We start from the raw sequence: 25,830 nt of genomic DNA on the forward strand, positions 1-25,830 counted from the left end.
ACCAAAAAGTCTGATCACATTGAAATAATTCTTTCAGGCGGATTCTCCTCGCGAGATCCCCCTGAAGACACTCTCTCCTGACTAGGCCTATTCATTTGGGCCTAATCCGGACCGGAGTGTGTGACTGAATCGCAACCTGAGTCGGCCTCTGCTTCCGGACCAAAAAACCCCTGTGAACTTACGCTAACGGTTCCCAGTGGGAGATCCCACTGATCCAACATTGGTGACCTATCAATATTATAGTCCTGAAAAGGACCGGCAGTAGTCGGACACCCGGGCCCTGACCACCAGCTTTTGAGAGGTGAGTGTTGCAGCTTGTTCAGTAGTCGCGCAGCGCCGAACACTCAGCCCATTCACTTCAAAAGCCACATGACTGATTGAGGCGACACCACGGGGCAGTGGAAGTGGTGCCGCTCCCAACGACTGATCTGTGGCGGTGCCGGGTGTCATCTTGTGACATTATTCCTTACCTTTCTTTCCAAGTGCCTTTCCAGGCGAGTCAGGGCTTCGGTCTCTCCTCCGGGCCACACGGCCGACGCTAATCCCTCCGTGTCAAAACCTAAATGACCACAAGACAGGCCGTCAGTTCCTCTCCCCCGGCTGGCCACGCACGTGACACACAACATAAAACTGTGGCGCAATCTTGACATTTTTTTTAATTTTTTGGTAAAACACAACACTCCATAATAAAGTGATTTCCATTCTTGACAATTGACAATACTTTAACTCCTTGGAGCTAGCAGTCGAGGCAATTCCATTTCCGGCAAAGGGACACGCGCCGACAAAATCTGACTCCTGGCATGAAAGGGTTAGAATTTAGAGCAGATTCGTTTTAAATTGGTCTGGTGGATAGAACTGATATCGAATAAATATGGTCTAAAAAAAATAAAAAATAAAAAACGCAATACCAAGAACAACTAATGGAAACTAGTGAGAAACAGGACAGACAAAGCACATACTAAAGACACCGAGATTTAACGCTATTCAGGACTTTATCCTTCCTTTAGCCCCTCCCCCGTGGCCGCTTCCTTTCACAAACAGTGCCACGCCTATCCGCAGGCTGTAAGTGGTACTGCAGCTAAGCTTCATTCATGTCAATGGACGCAAGCTGCAATACCAGATGGTCAGGGGCGCTGACATTTTTGAAAGCAGGTAGCCATTTTTTTTTTTTATTTAACCCTTTTAACCAACGTTGCTGTGTGCTGAGCAATGGCTGCTACATGCAACAAGGCCAGTGTGGAAAATTTTTAAAAATATTACAAAAATATTGGGCCTTGCTTATCAAAAATGTCTAGAAATTAACACTTTGTTGCCTAGAGTAACCAGCCAGAGCTCTGAGGCGATCGATTGCTATACGCTGCAAATAAAAATATAAATAAGACAAAAAAAAATAAAAATAGTAATATATAAATAAAAATATAATAAAAATATATATAAAATATAAAAAATAAAATATAAATATAAAAATATATAAAAATAAAATATAAATAATATTAATATAAAAATAATATAAATATATAATAAAATATAAATAAAAATAATATAAATATAAAAATAATATAAATATAAAATAGAAATAAAATTATTATTAATATAAATAAAAATATTAAATATAAATTAATATTTACTGCCTATAGCAACCATTTAAGGCCGAGCTCCAGCCATAGTATATACATTGTGCGTTTATTATTATTATTAAAGACAGTTTTGATAAATCTGCTCCAATATAAAATCATATTTGTAATTTTCTTATGTAAATTTATCCCAACCCTCTGCGATACTGACCATACAGATGTAGCAGTGCCTGTGGTGTAAGACGGAGAGGGATCAAGAAATTGTCATTTGGCAGAGACCATAGGTTTTTAATACAGGAACATAGACAACCCCTATGTAGCACTACTACATCTGCATCTTTCCCGATACCTCATCTTGCCCTTTGAACCCTGTCCAGCCCTATAAACAATCCCCACCAGTCCTGAATAGGGTTAAGATGAGATTTTTATAGTCACATCTTAGTTCATAGTAGGAATCCAGGAGATCTGGGTTTTGCTTTGTTTGGTAGAGAACATAAGACAAGTCATATAACAAACAAAAGCTACAGACGTCTTCACTGCTCTATGGGCTTAGCCCATAGGTCCACTCTGCTGCACAACGTCCGGTGCGTGCGTAGACGTACAGGCTATGCCCTTTGCCACAGGGTGGCTTTTCCTTTAGAAACATGAACGACCCCACCTGTGCCGCCTTCTCGTTGTGGCTTTCGCACCGTGAACCTCCTTTTTGCAACGATCCCGGCCTGGCATCACCAGATCGCTGAAGTCAGCGGGAAGTGATGCAACCGCCCCTTTAACTCCGTTTGGGACGTCTTGCAGCCAAGTAAGTTACCCACTAGTTGTCACACTGCAGCCTAAGGGCACCGCGGGGGGCACCCTGTCTAATTGAGATCCTGGCAAAAAAAGCTTGGTAAAGAATGAAATAACAAAAAAAAGGGGAAAAAAATAAAAATAAAATAGAATTCTGAAAAGTTTAGCGTGCAGGAAAATTTGCCTTTTCTAGTTCCTGGAGGAATGACAACGTATCACTAGTGCTCGCTCAATTGTAAAACTGGAGGAAATTTTAAAAAATAGGTGTTTTTTTTTTTTTTTTTTTTAATGACGTTCAGAAATGGAAAGCTCCAGATAACCTGCTGTGGATCAAAAGAAGTGAAAATTCTCTGCCATGTCCTCAAGATGGAGTCAAGAAAATGCCTCCACAATTTGGTAAAAAAAAAAATTTGGTAAAATTTTGGTAAAATTTTACGATCACTCCAAATTACACATTGGCATACAATTTTTAAAAAAAATAAATACAGGAGTGAGATTTTTTTTAATTTCGGACATGCATCCCATTGCTGGTAAATGTGGCACCAAAGAGTTAAAACAGCTTAATTTCTTAACAAAAAAAAAAATTATTTCAGACATCTGTAAGACTTCCCTAAAATTTCAGTCTAGTAAATATGTTTCCAATTCACATTCCTGGGCGTAAGTTTTTTTTTCTGAATGAATGTGCTTGTGGGGTCCTGAGCCCTGCGCTAGTCATGTATTAAATGGTTAAGTGCCAGGTAACACGCCATGCCGATGTTACTGGGAGCATAGCAAAAGCTGGGGGTAAAAAAAACCCCAAAAAATCTGGAATATGTGCAGCATATACCGCCATATGGACCAGCCGCTGTACCTAAGCTTTTATTAAGAAAGGACCCGACAAGTTTTACACAGGCGGGATATGATAGAATTGAGAATGTGCCACCAAGTGATAAAATGTACGTATGTATACCATAGGGGAAAAAAACCCTCCATATACGTGCAAGTCATTGAGGCCTATTATGTGCGCTACAGTGGAGATGTGAAGTGGGTGACATAGGACACTGCGTCATCATACATAAAACAGATCAGTCATGCTTTACATTGTATATAGGGGGGGATAAAACAGCCTCTGGGGTTGGTCTAAGTCATAGAGGAGACCACGATTTCCACTTGGAACAGTTTGCGTTCTTAAAAAGTTGAACAGCCGCCCGCTCCTATCCACTACCAGCGTAGGTGTAAAGATGGCTTCGCACAACCATATCCAGTATGCGAAATACGGACTGTATGTCGGCCATATTTCCTGTACTGAATGCTGGACTCTAAGCTTCAATGGCATCCATCATGGAAGGGGTCCCTGCCTCCCCGAGGGGCTACAGTCCTCTAATGTAAGCATGTATTAGCGCCATGGGATAGCAGGGACTCCTGGCATCATATATACCTATCCCTACTGCAGACATGGGGTCCTTAACTCCCAAATTAATTCCCTGTGTAAAAGGACCTAAAGAGGGTCAACACCGATTACATTAAAGGGATTCTACCATTAAAATCGAATTTTTTCTCACTATCACGTAGGAATAACCTTAAGAAAGGCTATTCGTCTCCTATCTTTAGATGTCTTCTCTGCACCACCGTGTGGTAGAAATCCCGGTTTTCATCAGTATGCAAATGAGCTCTGTCGCAGCACTGGGGGCGGTACTCAGCGCTCAAACAGCTCTTGGGGTGTCCCCAATGCTGCGAGAGAACTCTCCAGCACCGCCTCCACCTTCTTCAGGAACGGCCTCTTCAAGTGTCTTCTTCCGGCGCAGGCGGTCAAACTTTTTGGCCTTGGGCAGAGCCGACTGCGCATGCCCGCAGCCACAAGAAAAATGGCTGCTTAAACAGTAACTAAGTGGCCATTTTCTTGTGGCTTGTAGGCATGCGCAGTCAGCTCTGCCTGAGGCCCGAAGCCTACAAGTTTGACGGGCTGCGCCGGAAGACGACGGGTGAAGAGGCCGTTCCTGAAGAAGATGGAGGCAGCGCTGGAGAGTTCTCTTGCAGCATTGGGAACGCCCCCAGTGCTGTTTGAGCACTGGGGACCGCCCCCAGTGCTGCAAGAGAACTCATTTGCATACCGATGAAAACAGATTTCTACCGAACGACGCTGCGGAGAAGACATCTAAAAGGTAGGAGAAGAATAACCTTTCTTAAGGCTATTCCTATGTGTCAACGAAAAAAATTTATTTGACTTTAATGGTAGAATCCCTTTAAGATGACTGAACCCAACAACTTTCTTATATCAATGGAGTCTCCTCAGACTCTTCTCTGATGTCAGGGAAAAAAAGGACTGGACATATTTACTTTTTATATGCTCCATCCTTCCATCCTGAGAGCCTGCCAGAGAAGTCAGACATTGGATTATTCTCGAGATTAGAAAAATACATTCTGTATTTTTCTTTTCCCCACCACTGGTATCCATTGCGCTGAGTCTTGTACTGTAGCTCACTGCCATTCAAGTGAATGAGGCCCAAGCTGCAATACCAGACACACATGGCGGCCGCTACTCATCGGAGAGGGAATATTCTACTCGGGAATACAACTTTTTGGCTATTAGACCAAAAGAATGGGCCTTACTTATCAAAACCAAACCAAACAAAATGGCCTTCGTACCAATAGCCGCCAACCAGAGCAACGCGTCCAGTTAATGTAACATGGAAGCCGCTCAGTGGGCGGTTGCTAAAGGTAACAGGTTTTTTGTGCGGTTTGATGTAATATCCCAGCGGACCGGTCTTAGGTGGTCACCCTTGACTAGGACGCCTAGCTCTGTGTGTTCGGACAATGTGTCTGCTAAATGGAGTCGTCATCGCAACCCAAGTGAGAACAATTTTTGCAAGCACCAAGTCTTTCAGCATCAGAAACTAAAGCAGAAATTAAATAAAAATTGAAAAAAAAAAAAAAATTCAACAAACTACACTTTCTACTGTAGATCACTCCCTATCATACGCCTATACAAGGCTCTGTTCACACTTGTGTTAGCTCTTTACCATCAGGTTTTTATAATGGAGCAACATGGAAAACATGCCACAGGTGTGAACAGAGCCCAAGATGCTTGAACTTGTGCACAGTAGAGGCCGAGTTATAACCCCCCCCTCCCAAATCTGCTCCCACACACTCACTATGTCAGCCCAAGAACCTGACTACCTATAAGATCAACGGGTCACCAATAAGTATACGATCATATACCTAGCTCTTCCAGAGAAGGAACCCCGTATTTCTCGTCGTGGTCGTCGGACACCGGGGTCGTGCACTTCTCCATGACCTCAGATGTGATGGTCTCCACCGGGGTCTCCAGTGGCTCCATTTTGCTGATCAGCGTCTGGAATCTTTTGTAGGTTAATGGCGGCTGCCCACCATTCAGCTCGATTATCCTAGAAAATAGGAACGAGAAACGTAAGAGGAGATTCTTCTAGCAGCCAATCGGATTGCTTGAAAGGCGACAGTAAAATCCGAGGGATCCTGAAGAGGGACAAGGACTTGAGCTTGGATATGGATTTTGGTATGACGACAGGAAGTTCAGCAATGTTGGTTATCCCCTTTCGTTTAGCTTCTTGGTATACGGTCGCTTGTCTGAGCAACCACTTCTGAGAAGAACATGTAAAAGGTGACAACCAAAATGGCCGCACTTCCTGTTAAAGGGAGTCTAACATTAAAATGCTATTTTTTTTCTTACTAACACGTAGGAATAGCCTAAAGAAAGAATATTCTTCACCTACTTTTAGAAGTCTTCCACGCGCCACCGTTCGGTAGAAATCCTGGTTTTCTTCCGTAGGCAAATGAGTTCTCTCGCAGCACTGGGGGCGGTACCCAGCACTCAAACAGCACAGGGGGCATCCCCAATGCTGCGAGAGAACTCTCCAGCAACACCTATCTTCATCTGGAATGGCCTCTCCCCGCGTCTTCTTCTGGCGCTGGGTTCAAACTTCTACGTATGCGGAGTCGGCTCTGCCATTGGACCTTGGGCAGAGCCGACTGCACATGCTCGTGGCAATTTTATTGTAGCTGCTTACTTACCCATGCAGCGACCAATAAAAAAAAAAAAAAAAAAAAAGCCCTGATGGCAGAGCCGACTGCGCATGCGTAGAAGTTTGAACCCAGCAGCAGAAGAAGATGCACAGAGAGGCGGCGCTTGAGAGTTCTCTCGCAGCATTGGGCCCACCCCCAGTGCTGCGAGAGAACTCATTTGCATACCGAAGAAAACCCGGATTTCCACCGAACGGCGGCGCAGGGAAAACATCTAAAGGTAGGAGAAGAATAGCCTTTCTTAAGGCTATTGATACGTGTTAGAAAAACAATTTGCATTTTAATGACAGGATCCCTTTAAGTTTTTTGAAATGGCTGGTCCAACGGCACTAAAAAATGACAAGATTCCAGCAAGTAATAAATTGTGACCAAGAACCATAAGACTGTCTACAGCCACTTACTTCTCCAGATCGTACAGCGTGTGTGAAATGCGTACAATGACCTCCACGCCGGCCTCGCTGGCCAGTTTCTTGATGGCGGCATCCCTCTCTTTCCCGAATGGTTCGGAGTCGTACTCGATAGACAGTTTGCTGATCTTCCATTCCTGGAAAAGCGCATAAAAAACAAACATGTAACACAACAGACACAATGAAAGACGGCAACGTGTCCTAGATCTCCAAGAGAGAATCAGCCTCACACATACGGTAATGGAAAACACCGGAAGACGGCGGTAAACAACTTAATGAATACGACGGGGGGAAAATAAAACACGTACTTTGAAGAGGCGAGGAAAGACATCAGCCGGCTGTCCGCGGATCACAAACAATCGGGAGTTTAATTTACGGAGATTAGCGTCGAGGTCTTCAAGACACTGGAGCAGGAACCTGAGGAAATCAATGAGAAAAACACAAGAAACTTAAGAAGGAGATCTGCAAAACGCGCAAAGTCACCAGCGTACGGGGTCAGGACAATTTGGGACACTATATGCTGTATATTTGGGTTAGAGGCCACCCCATTCCCCTTATATCATGGACGCAGATGACCACGGCGCAGTAAGCTCTGCTACATCACAATATTCCCTTTCGGATCTGGTTCATTGAATGTCATCGCTCCCGATTCTGCATTTTTGTCACAGCGATTAATAAATCTCCTTGGTAACAGATGTCTGGGGACACCGAATACGTCAGCGAGGAACAAACACCGGCGAGCGCAGAACCTTCCCGTACACAGAGTGCGGCGAACACTGAAAACTGTACAAATACGTGACGTCAAGTGTCAACACGCACTGTACGGTACACAGGGTAACGAAGGGTGAAACTGGAGGAAACACTCGTATACAGCTAAGAGAGGGCTAAATGTGCCGAAAATGACATGTGGGAGGAGTCAGCAGCCAATGCTGATTGGCTGAGAGCAGATAAAATGCTCCTCCCCCGAGTACTGCGGTCACTTCAGTACTCGCCAAGGACAGCGCCGTACATTGTATAGTGGCTGTGCCTGGTATTGCACCCACACAAAGCGAATACTTGCAATGACATCCACTAAACAAGTTGGCAGCACAAAGCTCTCGCCCGTTCTGTATCCTTGAAGTGTCCACAAGTCTCTCCCCCTTCATGTGGTCGGACATTCCAAGACACCGTACGAGGCAGAATAACTAAAGCGGTCACAAGGTTATTGGGTTCAGACGGAATGATCCAAACTACGGGCACGGACAGACCGTCTGACCTACAAACCCATTTAGTGCAGAGTCTGTGGGATCGACATCTGCTCCGCCGAGCGTACAGCTGATTAATAGGACGCTGGAATAGTCCGTCTGATACGTGGATTAGACGCCGCGTCCGCTGTGTGGATAGTCTCCAAGAAGTCACTTTGCAGGACAGAGGTAAAAAACAGTGACTGTATACAATATACCCCTATAAACCAGACCTACACTTAAGAGTAAGGATTTAAGAAGGATCGGGCATATTGAGTGTCCACATGCCTTAGCCCCCATAGTAGATAGCGGGGGTCTAGCAGCGGATTGCACTGTCTCCCAGGTATCTGGCTATAGCGTACCCAAAACGCGACACCCGCCCCACCCCCGCCCCCCCTGGCTTCTGACCTGGATCACCTGAATGTCTATAGATAGCCGGCACAGACGGCCGGGAGGATTAGACGTCGCTGGACGGCCCTTAGAGGCTAATTCTAGGACAAGGGAAAACCGCCACGGACGATTAAGAATAGACGGGATTGTCTCGGCTTGAGAAGTTACGTGCCGTTCCCCTGTGACCTAGAACGCTTCACTTTCCAAACCCGTAACTAATCTCCTCCTAATTCTGGAGGGGACAGGACGGACTAAGCCCAGGACGGAGTCATATTAGGGATCCTGCACTGCCCATGGCTGACAGAGGGACAAATACAGATAAGACACATGTCTATGATGGGATTGTGTCCGATCCCGAGCTCATCCAGTTCTCAAGACCATCGCTGTAAGGAGTCAGAAAGTCAGTGCATCCTATATCCGACCCTGGCCATCTAACACTGGTTCTTATGGCTGTATTCACACCGCCACTGCAGAGGGTCAAAAATCACAAGAGTCACATGAGGCGCTTTTATGTCTGGTAAAAAGGTAGAAATGGGTAAAAAACAAAAAATCCAAAAATAGTAAAAACTGAAAAAATAAATATGAAGCTTCCCCGGAGTGTTTGGCCTCCATAGGATCACTTGCTGATCAGCAGGGGTCCGAAAGCACAGACCCCAAGTGATCAGAAGAATGGGGGGGAAGACTTTGGTTTGAACGCTTCCAACCACCACTCCATCCAAGTCCCCCCTCCAAATCAGGGGTTGGGGAAGTGGGTGCCGAGCGGTTGGACCCCCACTGATCAGCAGGTTCTATGGAGATGGGATAGCTTGCAGCATTAGCCATACACTTTATGGCACCACCATTATCCATGGGCCGTGTCTACTACCAACATAGTGTTCAATGGGATCTCTGAGCTAAAAATACTGTTGACCTAAGGATTGGCGGGGGTACCAAAATGCTCACGAATGTTCTCAGAAGCTAATGCACAGACAATGGGACAGGAAGGAGACAGCGCCGTTCTCAGTGTAGTGGCCAGACCAGGGTACTGCAGAGGGGCTCATTCCCTTGACTCCGAGTAGTGCTGGAGCTGCCTCACTGTTACTTAGGACACATCAAAAATTTTTTAGCCTACAACCCTCTTTAAAGAAGCCGATGGCATCCATGTATCTTTCCTAACAAGGCAGCAGGGGGCGCCAGTCACCGTCCTCGGCTGCCGCGTCTCTTATGCTCTGGATGTTACAAATGTCCTGACACAGTTTCTGGAGTATTGTGCCCATTGTGCCAGTAGGTTTACATAACGGAGACTGGCAAAGAACACAAATCCCTCATGAAAAGGCAGCGGACGTTCTGTAAAGCACCCGATGTGCCCGGTGACGCGTCTATGGCAGTCATACAAGTTACACATCTGCTGGCTTACAGGGAGACATGCCCGCCCTATGCCAGGACAGACAGTAACTGGGGCAACTACGTCATGGGAGAAAACCTGTCCTATATACAGTGCCGCACACGTGGGAGGGGTGTACAGTATATACTCCCAGCTGTCTGCCCTATATACAGTGCCGTACACGTGTGAGGTGTACAGTATATACGCCCAGCAGTCTGTCCTGTATACAGTGCTGTACACGTGTGAGGTGTACAGTATATATGCCCAGCAGTCTGCCCTATATACAGAGCCGCACACGTGGGAGAGGTGTACAGTATATACGCCCAGCAGTCTGTCCTGTATACAGTGCTGTACACGTGTGAGGTGTACAGTATATACGCCCAGCAGTCTGCCCTATATACAGAGCCGCACACGTGGGAGAGGTGTACAGTATATACATGCATAGAGGAAATGGGGGAAACGGAATTTATACTCAGCCAACTTGCAGCATCAAATCAATCTCCAACATGTAGTTTTTTTCCACCCAATTCAGAAGCTCAGCTCGGAATACACTCCCTCGGCTCGGAGCTTGACAATGAGGAAATCCAAAATAGAAGTTGATTCCAGCCAGGTTTCGTGGAAAATTGAAAGATTCTTCTTTATTATTTAAAATAACATAACATGTATGACAGCACACATCTTCAACAGGAGCATGGGCGTCAGACTGACGCGTTTCGGATTAGTACCTTTGTCGAAGTCTGATCACTTCCGCTTTGTGTCTCCCCTGATATAGTATCTGAACACACCCCAACACAGGTGATTGACTCAGTATAGCAATCACATTAAATGTTAACACAACAGATGTCAACACAAAGGAGACACCAAGCACATACATAGTTAAAACCAAAAACAAAAACACACAAAATAATCATAATACACATATGTTAAAAACAACACTCTATTACACATAGATCATAATAAACATATCCTCACAAGAAATGCATAGACACAAAATTGCCCAATATAGAAAGACTGAGACATAAAATACAACATATAATATATGCATTTAACAAACATTAACTGACACAATGCTAAAGTTTGAAATATAAATATAAAATGCAAAGTACAATAACACCCAAATGAACTATGACAATCTTTCTACCTGTATACACGCAACGAGTTAACTCCAGTGGAATATCCCCACAGTTGAAAAATGCCCTACTCAAAGATGGCCACTTCCTGAACAGAATATGGGAATGCGCATGTACATAAACAAATCACGTGATCAAACTCCGCTTTTTCTATTGGATGACACGTTCTCATTGATGCTCCTAAGTACGTTCCCGGAGTGAAGATAAACATCACACACCGACATATCCTCTTATACAGAAGTATATCAAGAACCCACTGGACGTTAATGTTCTCTTTATTGATGGATGGAATGGAAATGTCAGATGTCGGACAGATTCAATAACACTGTTAAGGTAAGTGTAAAATATGTGTAAGTTTGACATATAATAAATGTACAGTATGATTGAAAAACAATACAGCCCATTAGAAAATTCTAATGATAAGGCACTTTCGTACAACATGTATTGACAGGTATACTCTACATCTATTTTAAGATATAAAACATTTCACATGGTCTCAAGCTAGATATGCGGTAGATATGGGACTATGAAACAAGATATTTAATAAATGTAGGACACATCGTTCCTGCTATTCATACCCAGAGGGTATCGAGTCTCCAATTTCAGGATCCAATGGACTTCCCTGATTCTCAATAAACGTTCCCAGTTGCCCCCCCTAATGGGGCATTTCACCAACTCGATGCCCCAAAATTGTAACCCAGACATGTCACTATTGTGTTTTTCCTTGAAATGTCTGGAAACACCTGTAGTTTTAAGACTATCTGGATTAGTGATGCTACGAAGATGCTCCGAGACACGTATCTTTAAAGGTCTGATGGTACTCCCTATATATTGCATTCTGCATGTTTGACATTCAATCATATATATAACATATTTGCTGTTACAATCAATATGATCTTTAATTTTATACGATTGGTGTGATCTGATGTTAGAAAAACTCGATATTTTTGAAGTCCATTTACACGTAGAACATCGTGAATGTCCACATCTAAAAGAACCCTCCATACTCAACCATGTATTCTTTGTATTTTTATCACCCTCATTATCTACTAAGAGGCTGGGTGAGATATAATTTCCCAAAGTCTTGCCCCTCCTGGAAATAAAACTACATCCCTTTTTAATTATTTCCCCCAAAATCGAATCCTGGTTCAAAATAGGTATGTTGTTTTTAATAATTCGGGTTATTTAATCATATTCTATACTAAACCTAGTAGAGAAGTATACATCCTTGTTGCTATTTTTCTGTTTTTTATTCTGTGGACCATGAAGCAACTCCTGTCTGCTCCTGCGCATAGCAACATTATATGCTCTGTCTATAGACCACTGCGGATAGTGCCTTTGTTTAAGTCTACTCCTAACAACTAAAGCTTCCTTCTCAAAAGTTTCCTGTGTTGTACAATTTCTTTTAACCCTTAAAAACTCCCCCACCGGCAAAGATTTTTTTGTATGTTTGGGGTGCATACTATGTGCATGCAAAAGTGTATTGCCTGCACTTGGTTTTCTATAATTGCAGACCCGTACCACACCATTGTCACAATCCCCCATCAACGTCACGTCCAAAAAATTAATACTTTGTTTTCCTATGTCAAAAGTAAACTTTAAATTGTAAGAGTTGTTATTTATGTAATCTATAAATTTCTGTATGTCTTCAACATGTCCCGTCCAAATTAACAAGGCGTCGTCAATATAACGACCATACCAATATATTTGGTTTTGAAAAGGGTTACTGATGTCGTATAAATGTTTCTCCTCCCACCAGGCCATAACTATGTTGGCCAGGGAGGGGGAGAAACATGCGCCCATGGGCGCCCCTCTTATCTGCAAATAAAATTTTCCCAGAAACATAAAATAATTGTGATGTAATAAAAATTCTATAATCTGGATAATATATTCATTGAATTCTGGATCATAACCTGTGTGGACATACAAAAAATGTGAAAGTGCAGCAATGGCAATATCGTGTGGTATAGAGGAGTAAAGGGCTGCTACGTCGCAGCTGACCCAGGTGAAATCCCCCCTCCACTGAAACCCATCAAATACTTTTAAAATTTCTTTAGTATCCTTAATATAACTTGGTGTTAATTTAACCAAAGGCTGAAGTAATTGATCAACCCAGCCACATAAACGCTCGGTGACAGAGCCAATACCTGAAATGATGGGTCTCAGCGGAGGGGGGACCCCACCTTTATGCACTTTCGGTAGCCCATGAAAAATGGGAACTACCGGATGTTCTACACACAAATATTCCATTTCTCTCTCAGTAAGAAAACCCTGATTCAGACCCTCCTCCAAAAGAGACCTGACCTTCTGAGAAAAAATCCTGGTGGGATCCTCACTAAGAACACGATATGTTTCAGTATCATTCAGTATAGTGTATGCTGACTGAACATAATCGTTCCTATTGAGGATCACTACCCGTCCTCCTTTGTCTGACATTTTGACAGTAATTTTATCATTGTCCTGTAATTCTTTTAGAATCAATCTCTCATCCATACCCAAATTATCAATCCTAGGTTTGGTTCTCTGTACATCATAAAGTCTCATAAGATCCCTTTCTATGGCATTTTGAAACATGTCTAGTGCCGGACATCTGGAGTTTGTAGGATAAAAATACGGATTTTTTACATCAACCTTATAATTAGGTGCACACAAATCACTCCTATCATTACTCCCCAAACTTTTGAGATTCAAAAGGCAACACTGTTCATTGAACAATAATTTATCAAACTCATTGACCACAGAAAAATCATCAGTTATTGTTGTGTCCCTCTCTGACCCATGTTTATCAAAAAAATGCCTTCTGATTGTGAGTAGGCGAATAAATTTGTTCACATCTAATAATGTTTCAAATATGTCAAAATGTTCCACAGGAACAAAATTCAAGCCTCTCGATAATAATTGTAAACATGTGTCAGAGAAAGTGAAGGACGAGAGATTTAAAACACTGGGAAAATCACTTTCATTGCTTATGTTAGGAAGAACAGTATCCACATCACAAATTATTTGCAAACTATCTATCCTAGAATACTCCCCTATTAGGTTTGGTTTTTCCGTGTTTGATGTCTTGTTTGTCTTTTTATGTTTTCTTCCTGCCCTATGGGTTTTCTTCCGTGATAGGGACTTTTTGAATTCATTCCCCCTAAAAAACTCTCTTGTGACCGAACGGACCCTGTATCGGATCCTTCCGACTCTCTCTCAACAGAACTGAAAGAAACTCTTCTTTTGAAACTGTCCCGTGTTTTATATTTATTCTTTCTCTTTAATATGGATTTGGGAGTTGATGTAACTTCCATTTGCCATTTGTAGACTGTTTCATTGTCATAATCAGACTTATCCCGTTGGAATTTCTTCTTTTTTATATCCGCTATGTTTTCCTCTAATTTGTTAATCTGTTCCTTAATTTTATCATACATAGTATTCTGTTGTTGAGAAAAGGTGAATTTGGTTAATTCCTCTTTAGTTTTGTTGATATCACTTTTTAGGGACAGGAGTTTTGTTTCCTCATTTTTTATAATTAATCTCATCAACTGATGAGAACAGTCCGTTAAGATTTTCTCCCATTGAGTCTTAAAATCATCATTGTAGATATAGGTAGGGAACTTCTGCAATCTCAATCCACGTGGGATCATGTTTCTCTCTAAATACATACTGAGAGTCTTATGATCCCACCATGTTTTAGTTTCAAGTGTCAGTAATTTGCGTAGCTTGGACATAATAGAATCACAGTTTGCATCTGTGTCATTATCAATTGTCTCAGTACTATCAAAAAAGACCTCTTGTAGTCTTTTCTTGCGAGAGACTTCTTGATCGTTATCTGTGTTTATGGTTTCCATAATAGAAAAATTATTAAAAAATTACTTGATATCAAAAAATGTTCCTGTATAATATCAATAAGGTATGCTGTTCATATCCAAATAGAAGAAGAATCAAGGATTTTTTACTAGGATCGACAATATATAAAAACGATCCAGGAGAAAAACTGCAATGACATGTGGCACGAGTAAACCGACAAAATACATGCATAGAGGAAATGGGGGAAACGGAATTTATACTCAGCCAACTTGCAGCATCAAATCAATCTCCAACATGTAGTTTTTTTCCACCCAATTCAGAAGCTCAGCTCGGAATACACTCCCTCGGCTCGGAGCTTGACAATGAGGAAATCCAAAATAGAAGTTGATTCCAGCCAGGTTTCGTGGAAAATTGAAAGATTCTTCTTTATTATTTAAAATAACATAACATGTATGACAGCACACATCTTCAACAGGAGCATGGGCGTCAGACTGACGCGTTTCGGATTAGTACCTTTGTCGAAGTCTGATCACTTCCGCTTTGTGTCTCCCCTGATATAGTATCTGAACACACCCCAACACAGGTGATTGACTCAGTATAGCAATCACATGCTTATGATCCAGAATTCAATGAATATATTATCCAGATTATAGAATTTTTATTACATCACAATTATTTTATGTTTCTGGGAAAATTTTATTTGCAGATAAGAGGGGCGCCCATGGGCGCATGTTTCTCCCCCTCCCTGGCCAACATAGTTATGGCCTGGTGGGAGGAGAAACATTTATACGACATCAGTAACCCTTTTCAAAACCAAATATATTGGTATGGTCGTTATATTGACGACGCCTTGTTAATTTGGACGGGACATGTTGAAGACATACAGAAATTTATAGATTACATAAATAACAACTCTTACAATTTAAAGTTTACTTTTGACATAGGAAAACAAAGTATTAATTTTTTGGACGTGACGTTGATGGGGGATTGTGACAATGGTGTGGTACGGGTCTGCAATTATAGAAAACCAAGTGCAGGCAATACACTTTTGCATGCACATAGTATGCACCCCAAACATACAAAAAAATCTTTGCCGGTGGGGGAGTTTTTAAGGGTTAAAAGAAATTGTACAACACAGGAAACTTTTGAGAAGGAAGCTTTAGTTGTTAGGAGTAGACTTAAACAAAGGCACTATCCGCAGTGGTCTATAGACAGAGCATATAATGTTGCTATGCGCAGGAGCAGACAGGAGTTGCTTCATGGTCCACAGAATAAAAAACAGAAAAATAGCAACAAGGATGTATACTTCTCTACTAGGTTTAGTATAGAATATGATTAAATAACCCGAATTATTAAAAACAACATACCTATTTTGAACCAGGATTCGATTTTGGGGGAAATAATTAAAAAGGGATGTAGTTTTATTTCCAGGAGGGGCAAGACTTTGGGAAATTATATCTCACCCAGCCTCTTAGTAGATAATGAGGGTGATAAAAATACAAAGAATACATGGTTGAGTATGGAGGGTTCTTTTAGATGTGGACATTCACGATGTTCTACGTGTAAATGGACTTCAAAAATATCGAGTTTTTCTAACATCAGATCACACCAATCGTATAAAATTAAAGATCATATTGATTGTAACAGCAAATATGTTATATATATGATTGAATGTCAAACATGCAGAATGCAATATATAGGGAGTACCATCAGACCTTTAAAGATACGTGTCTCGGAGCATCTTCGTAGCATCACTAATCCAGATAGTCTTAAAACTACAGGTGTTTCCAGACATTTCAAGGAAAAACACAATAGTGACATGTCTGGGTTACAATTTTGGGGCATCGAGTTGGTGAAATGCCCCATTAGGGGGGGCAACTGGGAACGTTTATTGAGAATCAGGGAAGTCCATTGGATCCTGAAATTGGAGACTCGATACCCTCTGGGTATGAATAGCAGGAACGATGTGTCCTACATTTATTAAATATCTTGTTTCATAGTCCCATATCTACCGCATATCTAGCTTGAGACCATGTGAAATGTTTTATATCTTAAAATAGATGTAGAGTATACCTGTCAATACATGTTGTACGAAAGTGCCTTATCATTAGAATTTTCTAATGGGCTGTATTGTTTTTCAATCATACTGTACATTTATTATATGTCAAACTTACACATATTTTACACTTACCTTAACAGTGTTATTGAATCTGTCCGACATCTGACATTTCCATTCCATCCATCAATAAAGAGAACATTAACGTCCAGTGGGTTCTTGATATACTTCTGTATAAGAGGATATGTCGGTGTGTGATGTTTATCTTCACTCCGGGAACGTACTTAGGAGCATCAATGAGAACGTGTCATCCAATAGAAAAAGCGGAGTTTGATCACGTGATTTGTTTATGTACATGCGCATTCCCATATTCTGTTCAGGAAGTGGCCATCTTTGAGTAGGGCATTTTTCAACTGTGGGGATATTCCACTGGAGTTAACTCGTTGCGTGTATACAGGTAGAAAGATTGTCATAGTTCATTTGGGTGTTATTGTACTTTGCATTTTATATTTATATTTCAAACTTTAGCATTGTGTCAGTTAATGTTTGTTAAATGCATATATTATATGTTGTATTTTATGTCTCAGTCTTTCTATATTGGGCAATTTTGTGTCTATGCATTTCTTGTGAGGATATGTTTATTATGATCTATGTGTAATAGAGTGTTGTTTTTAACATATGTGTATTATGATTATTTTGTGTGTTTTTGTTTTTGGTTTTAACTATGTATGTGCTTGGTGTCTCCTTTGTGTTGACATCTGTTGTGTTAACATTTAATGTGATTGCTATACTGAGTCAATCACCTGTGTTGGGGTGTGTTCAGATACTATATCAGGGGAGACACAAAGCGGAAGTGATCAGACTTCGACAAAGGTACTAATCCGAAACGCGTCAGTCTGACGCCCATGCTCCTGTTGAAGATGTGTGCTGTCATACATGTTATGTTATTTTAAATAATAAAGAAGAATCTTTCAATTTTCCACGAAACCTGGCTGGAATCAACTTCTATTTTGGATTTCCGTACAGTATATACTCCCAGCTGTCTGCCCTATATACAGTGCCGTACACGTGTGAGGTGTACAGTATATACGCCCAGCAGTCTGCCCTATATACAGAGCCGCACACGTGGGAGAGGTGTACAGTATATACGCCCAGCAGTCTGTCCTGTATACAGTGCTGTACACGTGTGAGGTGTACAGTATATACGCCCAGCAGTCTGCCCTATATACAGAGCTGCACACGTGGGAGAGGTGTACAGTATATACGCCCAGCAGTCTGTCCTGTATACAGTGCTGTACACGTGTGAGGTGTACAGTATATACGCCTAGCAGTCTGTCCTGTATACAGTGCTGTACATGTGTGAGGTGTACAGTATATACGCCCAGCAGTCTGCCCTATATACAATGCCATACACGTGGGAGAGGTGTACAGTATATACGCCCAGCAGTCTGCCCTATATACAATGCCATACACGTGTGAGGTGTACAGTATATACGCCCAGCAGTCTGCCCTATATACAATGCCATACACGTGGGAGAGGTGTACAGTATATACGCCCAGCAGTCTGCCCTATATACAATGCCATACACGTGGGAGAGGTGTACAGTATATACGCCCAGCAGTCTGTCCTGTATACAGTGCCGCACTTGTATGAGAGGAGTACAGTATATACTTCCAGCTGTCTATACACACTGTGAACCATAGACTCCAATGCAGATGTGAACGTAGCCCGAGATAGTCAGGTACTGACAGCACTCTTCTCCGGCCAGGAGATGGCGCTATGGAATAAACCAGTATTTGTGAGTAATGCTTTATTATGGGTTACTATGATAACCAGAGACCACTTGGGCATTTGCCCTGCTCTCTCTAGGGCCAAGTAGATAGAAGTGACCCACCACTGGGTACTGGACTACGGGGTCTTTTCGGTAATTTTCACTCCTCCTGCACCTTTTCCTGCGAGGGGCGGTAGAAGCAAATATTCTAAGATGGCTGCCGTCTCACTGGCCACTCACAAGCCGTACGGTCTTCCCACGACCTGCAGATACAGAGTCGTCCTCTCATCCCTTTGGTCAGGAGTCTCCATCTCTATAGACCATAAATAGTAATAAAAAAAACCCTACAAAAATATCGCCCAACAAAAATCGATGTTCTAACAAAACCTCCGTAATCCGCTTGCCCCACTTGCCCGCCGCGGCATTCACCGTGCGCCGACAGACTTTACAGGACTCGGCTATTTTCAGTCACTTTTGAAGCACAAAAATAACTTGAGCAGGCCTAGATTTGGAGGAGAGAGAAAAAAAAAAAACCCTCCCGAAGACATTCGCTGCTTTTCATTGTGCCGTCTTCCCTTTTTAACCGCGCCGACATGTTATAACAATTCCAAAAAGTAGGTCATCGCTCATAGCAACCAGCAGGGGGAGTCGGGCGCTCTTGCACATTGACCTACTTTGCCGCTTACATGAGGACGGTGTGTAACGCTCTTATTGTAGGCAGAAGATAAGACATAGACATAATGTTCCCAAAGGCTGAGACGCCCCGAACCGGGAGGAAACCTACCCAAATCAGGCTTTTCTGCATGACGGGCGTGTGCCAGCATCTGGTTAAGTGGGGCAGGGGCAGCGTTTGCATAACCGCAGGAGAAAAGAGGCCAGAGCAGGTTTATACCCAGAAACTGGAGGAGTGATGTCAGCAGGTGTCAGTGATGTCATCGGATAAGTGCAAAGGGATAGGATTGCGTGCACGCGTGTGTAAAGAGTGCAAGAGACCATGCGCGCAAGACCGCAAAAGAATGTGAGCGAGTGTGCAAGAGTGACGAAAATCAGCGAGGAGACAGGCGACCCCTATAAATCAGGGGTAAGGAACCTTCGGCTCTCCAGCTGCTGTGAAACTACAACTCCCAGCATGCTCCATTCACTTCCATGGGAGTTCCAAGAACAGCAGAGCCAGTATGCATGCTGGGAGTTGTAGTTTTGCAACAGCTGGAGAACCGTACGTTCCCTACCCCTGCTATAAATGAATCCCTGATACACTCTGCACCCCAGAATTTAGCACCACACCCTGTAGGATACATCTTCATGCCGCCATGAAGACTACAATCCCCCTGTGGCCACTGAAAGGGACATACTGGCTGACTGCGCATGCTCAGGCCACAAGAAAATGGCCTCTTATGAAGTTGGTGTAAGCGGCCATTTTCTTGTGGACTGGACATGCGCAGATGGCTCTGCCCGAGGAAGAGTGAAGGCCAGGATGGAAGACGACGCAGGGTGAGGACGTCCCAGAAGAAGAAGATGGAGAGTTCTCTCGCAGCATTGGGGACGCCCCCGATGCTGTTTGAGCGTCGAGGACCGCCCCCAGTGCTGCGAGAGAACTCATTTGCATACAGAAGAAAACCAGGATTTCTATCGAACGGCGGCGCAGAGAAGACATCTAAAGGTAGGAGAAGAATAACCTCTCTTAAGGCTATTCCTACGTGTTAGGATCCCTTTAAGTGCAAAACTCTACAACATGTAATAAGTATCCAATATGCTAGGTGTGCGCCGGCTCTAAACTGAAGCCTGAATTTTGCTCGTGGCCCCCGACCCCACTGTAAGAGGACAGCGAGAGGCTAATCTGGGCTCAGACGTGACCTCTGTGCAGCAGAGACATTCTTGTGCTGGGTGGAAAGTTATCTCATGTACCGATAATCCACTTATGGCGGGCACCGACCTCATAGACCGGTAGATAACGGCACCTAAAGCGGGCTGGAGGTGACACCGGGATAGGCTGATGTGGGAAAGCAGCTACCAAGGAGCCCGGAGTGTGCACATCACTGGAATATCAGGGTGTAATACAACATTCCCCCAGTAGCTGCCGCAATATCCCTGGAATCGGAGATGCATGGTGGGTAATAGAAGCCCATTATGTCAGCCAGCGGGGGCCCGGCACTGGATAAGACGCCCATTGTGCTTCACTTAGAGGCCTCGGGGACTAACACGCGTGGTCACATGTAATCAAATGGTGCTCACGAATAGAAATACCAGAACTGCAGTGAAGACTGACACAGGCATTTACCTAAACGCGATATCACTTTCACTCCAAGGTGCTGCAGTACCAGGAGCAGCCACTAGCTAATGTGTGGCACTGTGCCTGGTAGACAATGAGGTAGTTGCGGCAATTGAAGCCCAGTAGTCACATTAGCCAGTCGTGATGCCATCCATGTGATACTAAGGGCTTATACTAAGGATAAACTAATAAACACCTTAGTCCCCAGACACCGGGACCCCGCACTGATCTGCAGCGGTCAGGTGACCATTGTATCTTCTATGAATACCAGGCACAATGTCATAAATTGCATATTGCAGTTCAGCTATTTGTTTGAAAGGGACTGAGCTGCGTCTGTAACGTGACCAAGGAACGCGAGGTCCTCCGCAGCTGATCACCTGAGGTCCTGGGTGCGAGACCCCACCGATCGTATAATGTGCTCAATACGCGAGGCAAATGGGGGACACATGACTATATACAAGACGTAGGACAACCGGTATATATTGAAAAATAAGATAATCTATAGAAGAGAGCAGGGTCTTGTGTCAGCGCCTCCACTGTCCACGTCAGTCTTGATAAATCTCTCCCATTGACTTATAAGGGAGAGTGTTGTGGGCATGCTCTGTGACCTTTGCGGAGGTCATTGTGCAGAGAGAGGGGGGTGGAGGTGAGCTCCGACCAACTATTGTAAATTGCCAATCCTGTGTCATCTATCTAGCGCGTGACTTATTGTAATAATAAAGGGATGGCTTCTGAGGAGTGATCTCTACAGAACAGGAGGTGTCTATTACAAGGATACAAGATTTTAGGATTTTCTTTAATGCAGATGATTTTCTGACTCTGCGTTCACCGATTGGCGGCAAATGCACCAAACACTTGAAGTCTGCTAAAGCCTCTCAGGACCACATCATGTTAAATTTGGCCATCTTATTACACAAGGCATTCATCCCCTCCTCGTCTTATATCGCTGAAGATCGAACGGTCCGACCCTGTCCACGCTCCATCACTAATGTAGGGCTGCCATATAAAAGGAAGACAGGTCTGATTTTGAGAAAAAGTGCGACGTAAAAGAAGAACCTCTCGAAGAGGTAACTCGTGTCCTGAAGGCCTCTTCAATGAGGGAAGTAACACTCGAGAAAGGATAACAATATCCTAAAAAAGAACGAAGAAGGTCTCAAAAATGTCACAAGACGTCTCCAAGCCTCAGACAGCGGAGCGGATACATCGCCATGCCTCTATTATTAGACACGAGACCGGATCCATCTCTGAGATGCAGAAAATGATCTCCGTTTGCAGCTGCGACCGATGACTAAAGATGTTCTGCAAGTAGTCATCGCCCCAGAGCGGGCAAAACAACATGGCGGATCTCCGAAGCTATAGGACATGGAGAGATATATACTTGGATGCCCAGCTAGCCTTCATGATGGGTTCATGTCATGCTATAGAAATCACTGAACTAAGGCAGCCATAAAGATAAGAACCTGGGAACTGTGAATTGTTTACATGTATATACTAATAAGCTTCTTCTCATCCCCCTCCCTCCTGAAATCCTATCCCTGTGTGTCCTGTTGTACATAAATCTGCAGCCTTCAGAAATGGTTCTTAGTTATATCTGAAGAAGAAGCCAAAGAGCTTTGAAACGTTATATTCTGTCATCATTATTAGTCAGCCATTAAAAAAAAAGGTATCACCTACTGAAGACTCAAGTTTTTTTTTATATTTCATTTTTCAATGAAAACATCTTTACACGGGGCTTGTTTTTTGTGTGACAACGTGTATTTTTAAATGGCACCCTATTGGGATCCCTACCCACTGCATTACACTACATGAGAAGCTTTTAGGCAGGATATTACGGCACCATTGTGGAATATATATATGATTTTTTTGGGATCCTTCCATGGATAGTAGCTATAAAGCACATAAGGAACCTGCAAGTGACGGTGCAAGCACAGCTACTATATTGTCACCATTACTGTGCTCTGGGGATATTATCACAGGCGTATAGAGATTTACAAAAGCCTTTTTCGCTCCACTGGGGGAATTATGGATTCTTCCTATTAATAGTATGGTGGCTCGCAGGTTCTACATAGTTCTTGCCACGTACAATTACGGACAGCATGACCAAAGATCTCCAAGTTGCCCTGTGACTTCTAATTGCAAAAAGATCAAGCCTTGCTGGTAGGTAAACTACACAGAATTCAAGGAAAATGTCATCATGTACACATCACTCCAGCCGTACAGAACATCCACATCCAGGCTGAGCAATGAAGGGTCTCTGTAGCCCTCTGGTGGCCATTTTGCTTCTCGTTTACCCCCCCCCTCCCCCCAATCGCTTCGCTAGTCCACGTCCATCACATAGGGCAGAAGCTGATTAACCATTTCATACCTGCACAGCACAAGATGTCGACTTAGAAGATAATTGACCATTTTCCATACAGTGCCAATTTTTTTTATTTTTTTTATTGTATTGTAGACCGGTGTTCATATTGAGGTTGGCAGAAGAAAAAAAAAATAAAAATTCTGGATAAATGGAAGGTCATCTCCAGCTACACAACGTAGAGGACCTTGGGGACGACCAATCTCTGCGTCAGACAAGAAAACCATTACATGGTGCCAAGTCCAGTATCAGGAGTCAAGGTTGGCGTCACAGTAGAGTAGGCGGCCACTATGTGCCCTGGTGACACTGGAGAGGCCAGCGACTACGCACGGTCTACATACAGAGTTCTGGGTTTTATTAGAAGTGCGCCGCCGTGCATCAAGTGTCTTCGGTTTCTCAACAAGTGCGGTTCAAGGCGTGTGACCGCAATCCGGTACCAAGCATTGGAAAAGGGACTTTGGAGTTGTGGAAGGTTTCCATTAGTCCCTGTGAGGCCGGATAATAGTCCTTTTGGCCTCTGCATTCTATCCAGTAATATAGGGGCACAGTCATTTTGGTAAAACCATCATCTTATTGTCCATGGCTGCGGACTTGGCGTTACGCTCTTCATTCCCCACTGATGGATTCTCCATACTGTACGTAAAACCTGCGATGGTTTCGCAACCTCCCTCAGTTATGTTTTCTCGCTGAGGTTACTGTGGTAAGTTATCTGTCACCGAATTGACATTATACACACGACGTCAGCACATCTGACCGGGTACCCCATGGATTTAAAGGGCCACTACGTCTACAGAGCTGCTCGCCTTAGCTTTAACATAATAGCTATAAGGCATATAAGGAAATACACCTGACATAACATACAATTACGGTGTGACTAATACAGGGCGTTAACCATTAGTCACTATTATGTAATATTTATGGTTGAGGAAAATCTACAGCGTCTTAAAGGAGCTCTTCCCTCCTCCACTATGCTCCTTAGTGGTCTTTAATTAGTTAAGCGGCAAACTTCTGTCTCAGGAGATCAACCTAGTAACCCATTCCTCCTCCTCACTGTCCTGTGTCTGCTTGTAAGACAACTGGCTGGAGCAGGAGCCTCCCTGCGGGGCCCTGACTGCCGGAGGACAAAAAACAAACAAAAAGTTTAAAAGGGGCGATCCATGGACCTTTGTTCCTTATAGGTGGGATGTTGGGTTTCCAGGCTGGTTCTGAGCCAGGTCAGCCAGCACCTGAGTCCCTCCTCTCCATTTTCGAAGCATTAGGTGTATACGGGGCTGGCAGACTCCATCATTATAATAGTGAGGCCTGCCTCCATACACATGCAGAGAGGAGAGAGTCGAGTGCTGGTACCTGGTTCTAATCATGTGATGTGGTATCGGAAACCAGACAGACATCCAAAAAAAAAAAAAAAAAATCCAGGTTTACTATTATAAAATTTCTAGATTTAGTGTTCCTTTAAAGAGATCCCATCATTAACACTCATTCGTTTTTCTGCCTAACACGTAGGAATAGCCTTAAGAAAGGCTATTCGTCTCCTACCTTTAGATGTCTTCTCCGCGTTGCCGTTCAATATATAATACGGTTTTCGTCGGGATGCAAAAGAGTTCTCTCGCAGCACTGGGGTTGTCCCCAATGCTGCGAGAGAACTCTCCAGCGTCGCCTCCATCTTCTTCAGGTATGGGTCTTCTTCTGGGGGTTGGCTTCAAACTTCTAGGCCTCGGGCAAAGCAGACTTGCATGCCCGCCGGCCACAAGAAAATGGCCGGTTACACAGTATTGTAAGCGGTCATTTTCTTGTGGCTGGCAAGCATGCGCAGTTGGCTGCCCGAGGCCTAGAAGTTTGAAGCCACTGCCGGAAGAAGACCCATTCCTGAAGAAGTTGGAGGCGGCACTGGAGAGTTCTCTCGCAGCATTGGGGACACCCCCAGTGCTGCGAGAGAACTCATTTACATACCAACCGGGATTTCTACCCAACGGCGGCGCGGAGAAGACATCTACAGGTAGGAGACAAATAGCCTTTCTTAAGGCTATTTCGAAGTGGTAGGCAGAAGAAAAATGAGTTTTAATGAAAGGATCCCTTTAAGGAAGGTCCCATCACCTCCTGGTGACTCTGCTGTATCCATCATACCCAACATTGAAATCTCCATTCACTGTTTTAAGCCCAACCCCAGGACCACCCTGACACTCCCACCTTGGGGTAACCCACCCTTTGCTAGGCCAAAAAAGAATTCATTATTGTTCTTTACAATCTTCTTGCCAATACAAGACATATATTAGAGACTGTCATCTCTGCGCTGAGTGCGCCCTGTAAGCCGCCATACTGGAAGGCAACGTTACATCCTTACAGCCATGCGGCATCTGTCAGGGCACGGACGTCGTTCTGCATCGCTCACGTCGAGCGTCTTCTCTCAGTCATATCCCTTTAAGCAAATTCTTCTCACAGTGAGAAAATGGGTCACAGCCTGAAATCCGAGGAGGAGTCATTGACATGAAGACATCGCCCACTGTTATGTGTCACCACGCAGCTGTATCTGGTGCTGGCTCCTTACATGGTACCGCATAGACAGGACTGCACCTACGTATCTCCTATATGGGTGGGCTATACAAGTGGTGACCATTGCCCGTACAATAACTAGATGGTCTTGGGAAAAATATGCAAATCTGTTTTCCAAGATGTAAAC

General features: G+C 43.6%; 1 protein-coding gene across 2 annotated transcripts in view; it reads right to left on the minus strand.

Annotated features, from left to right (window-relative positions):
* CRY1 (cryptochrome circadian regulator 1) overlaps positions 1-25,830 on the minus strand; it is a 44,789-nt gene that overhangs the window by 11,131 nt on the left and 7,828 nt on the right. For both annotated transcript variants that reach the window (XM_075275082.1, XM_075275081.1), the window contains exons 2-5: positions 7,111-7,219; positions 6,797-6,939; positions 5,559-5,743; positions 471-559 (exon numbers count right to left, since the gene is read on the minus strand). In XM_075275082.1, coding sequence (XP_075131183.1) covers positions 471-559; positions 5,559-5,743; positions 6,797-6,939; positions 7,111-7,219 — 526 coding nt within the window. The remainder of the gene's footprint in view (positions 1-470; positions 560-5,558; positions 5,744-6,796; positions 6,940-7,110; positions 7,220-25,830) is intronic.

Source organism: Leptodactylus fuscus, chromosome 5, assembly GCF_031893055.1.
Source record: "Leptodactylus fuscus isolate aLepFus1 chromosome 5, aLepFus1.hap2, whole genome shotgun sequence".
NCBI lineage: Eukaryota > Metazoa > Chordata > Amphibia > Anura > Leptodactylidae > Leptodactylus > Leptodactylus fuscus.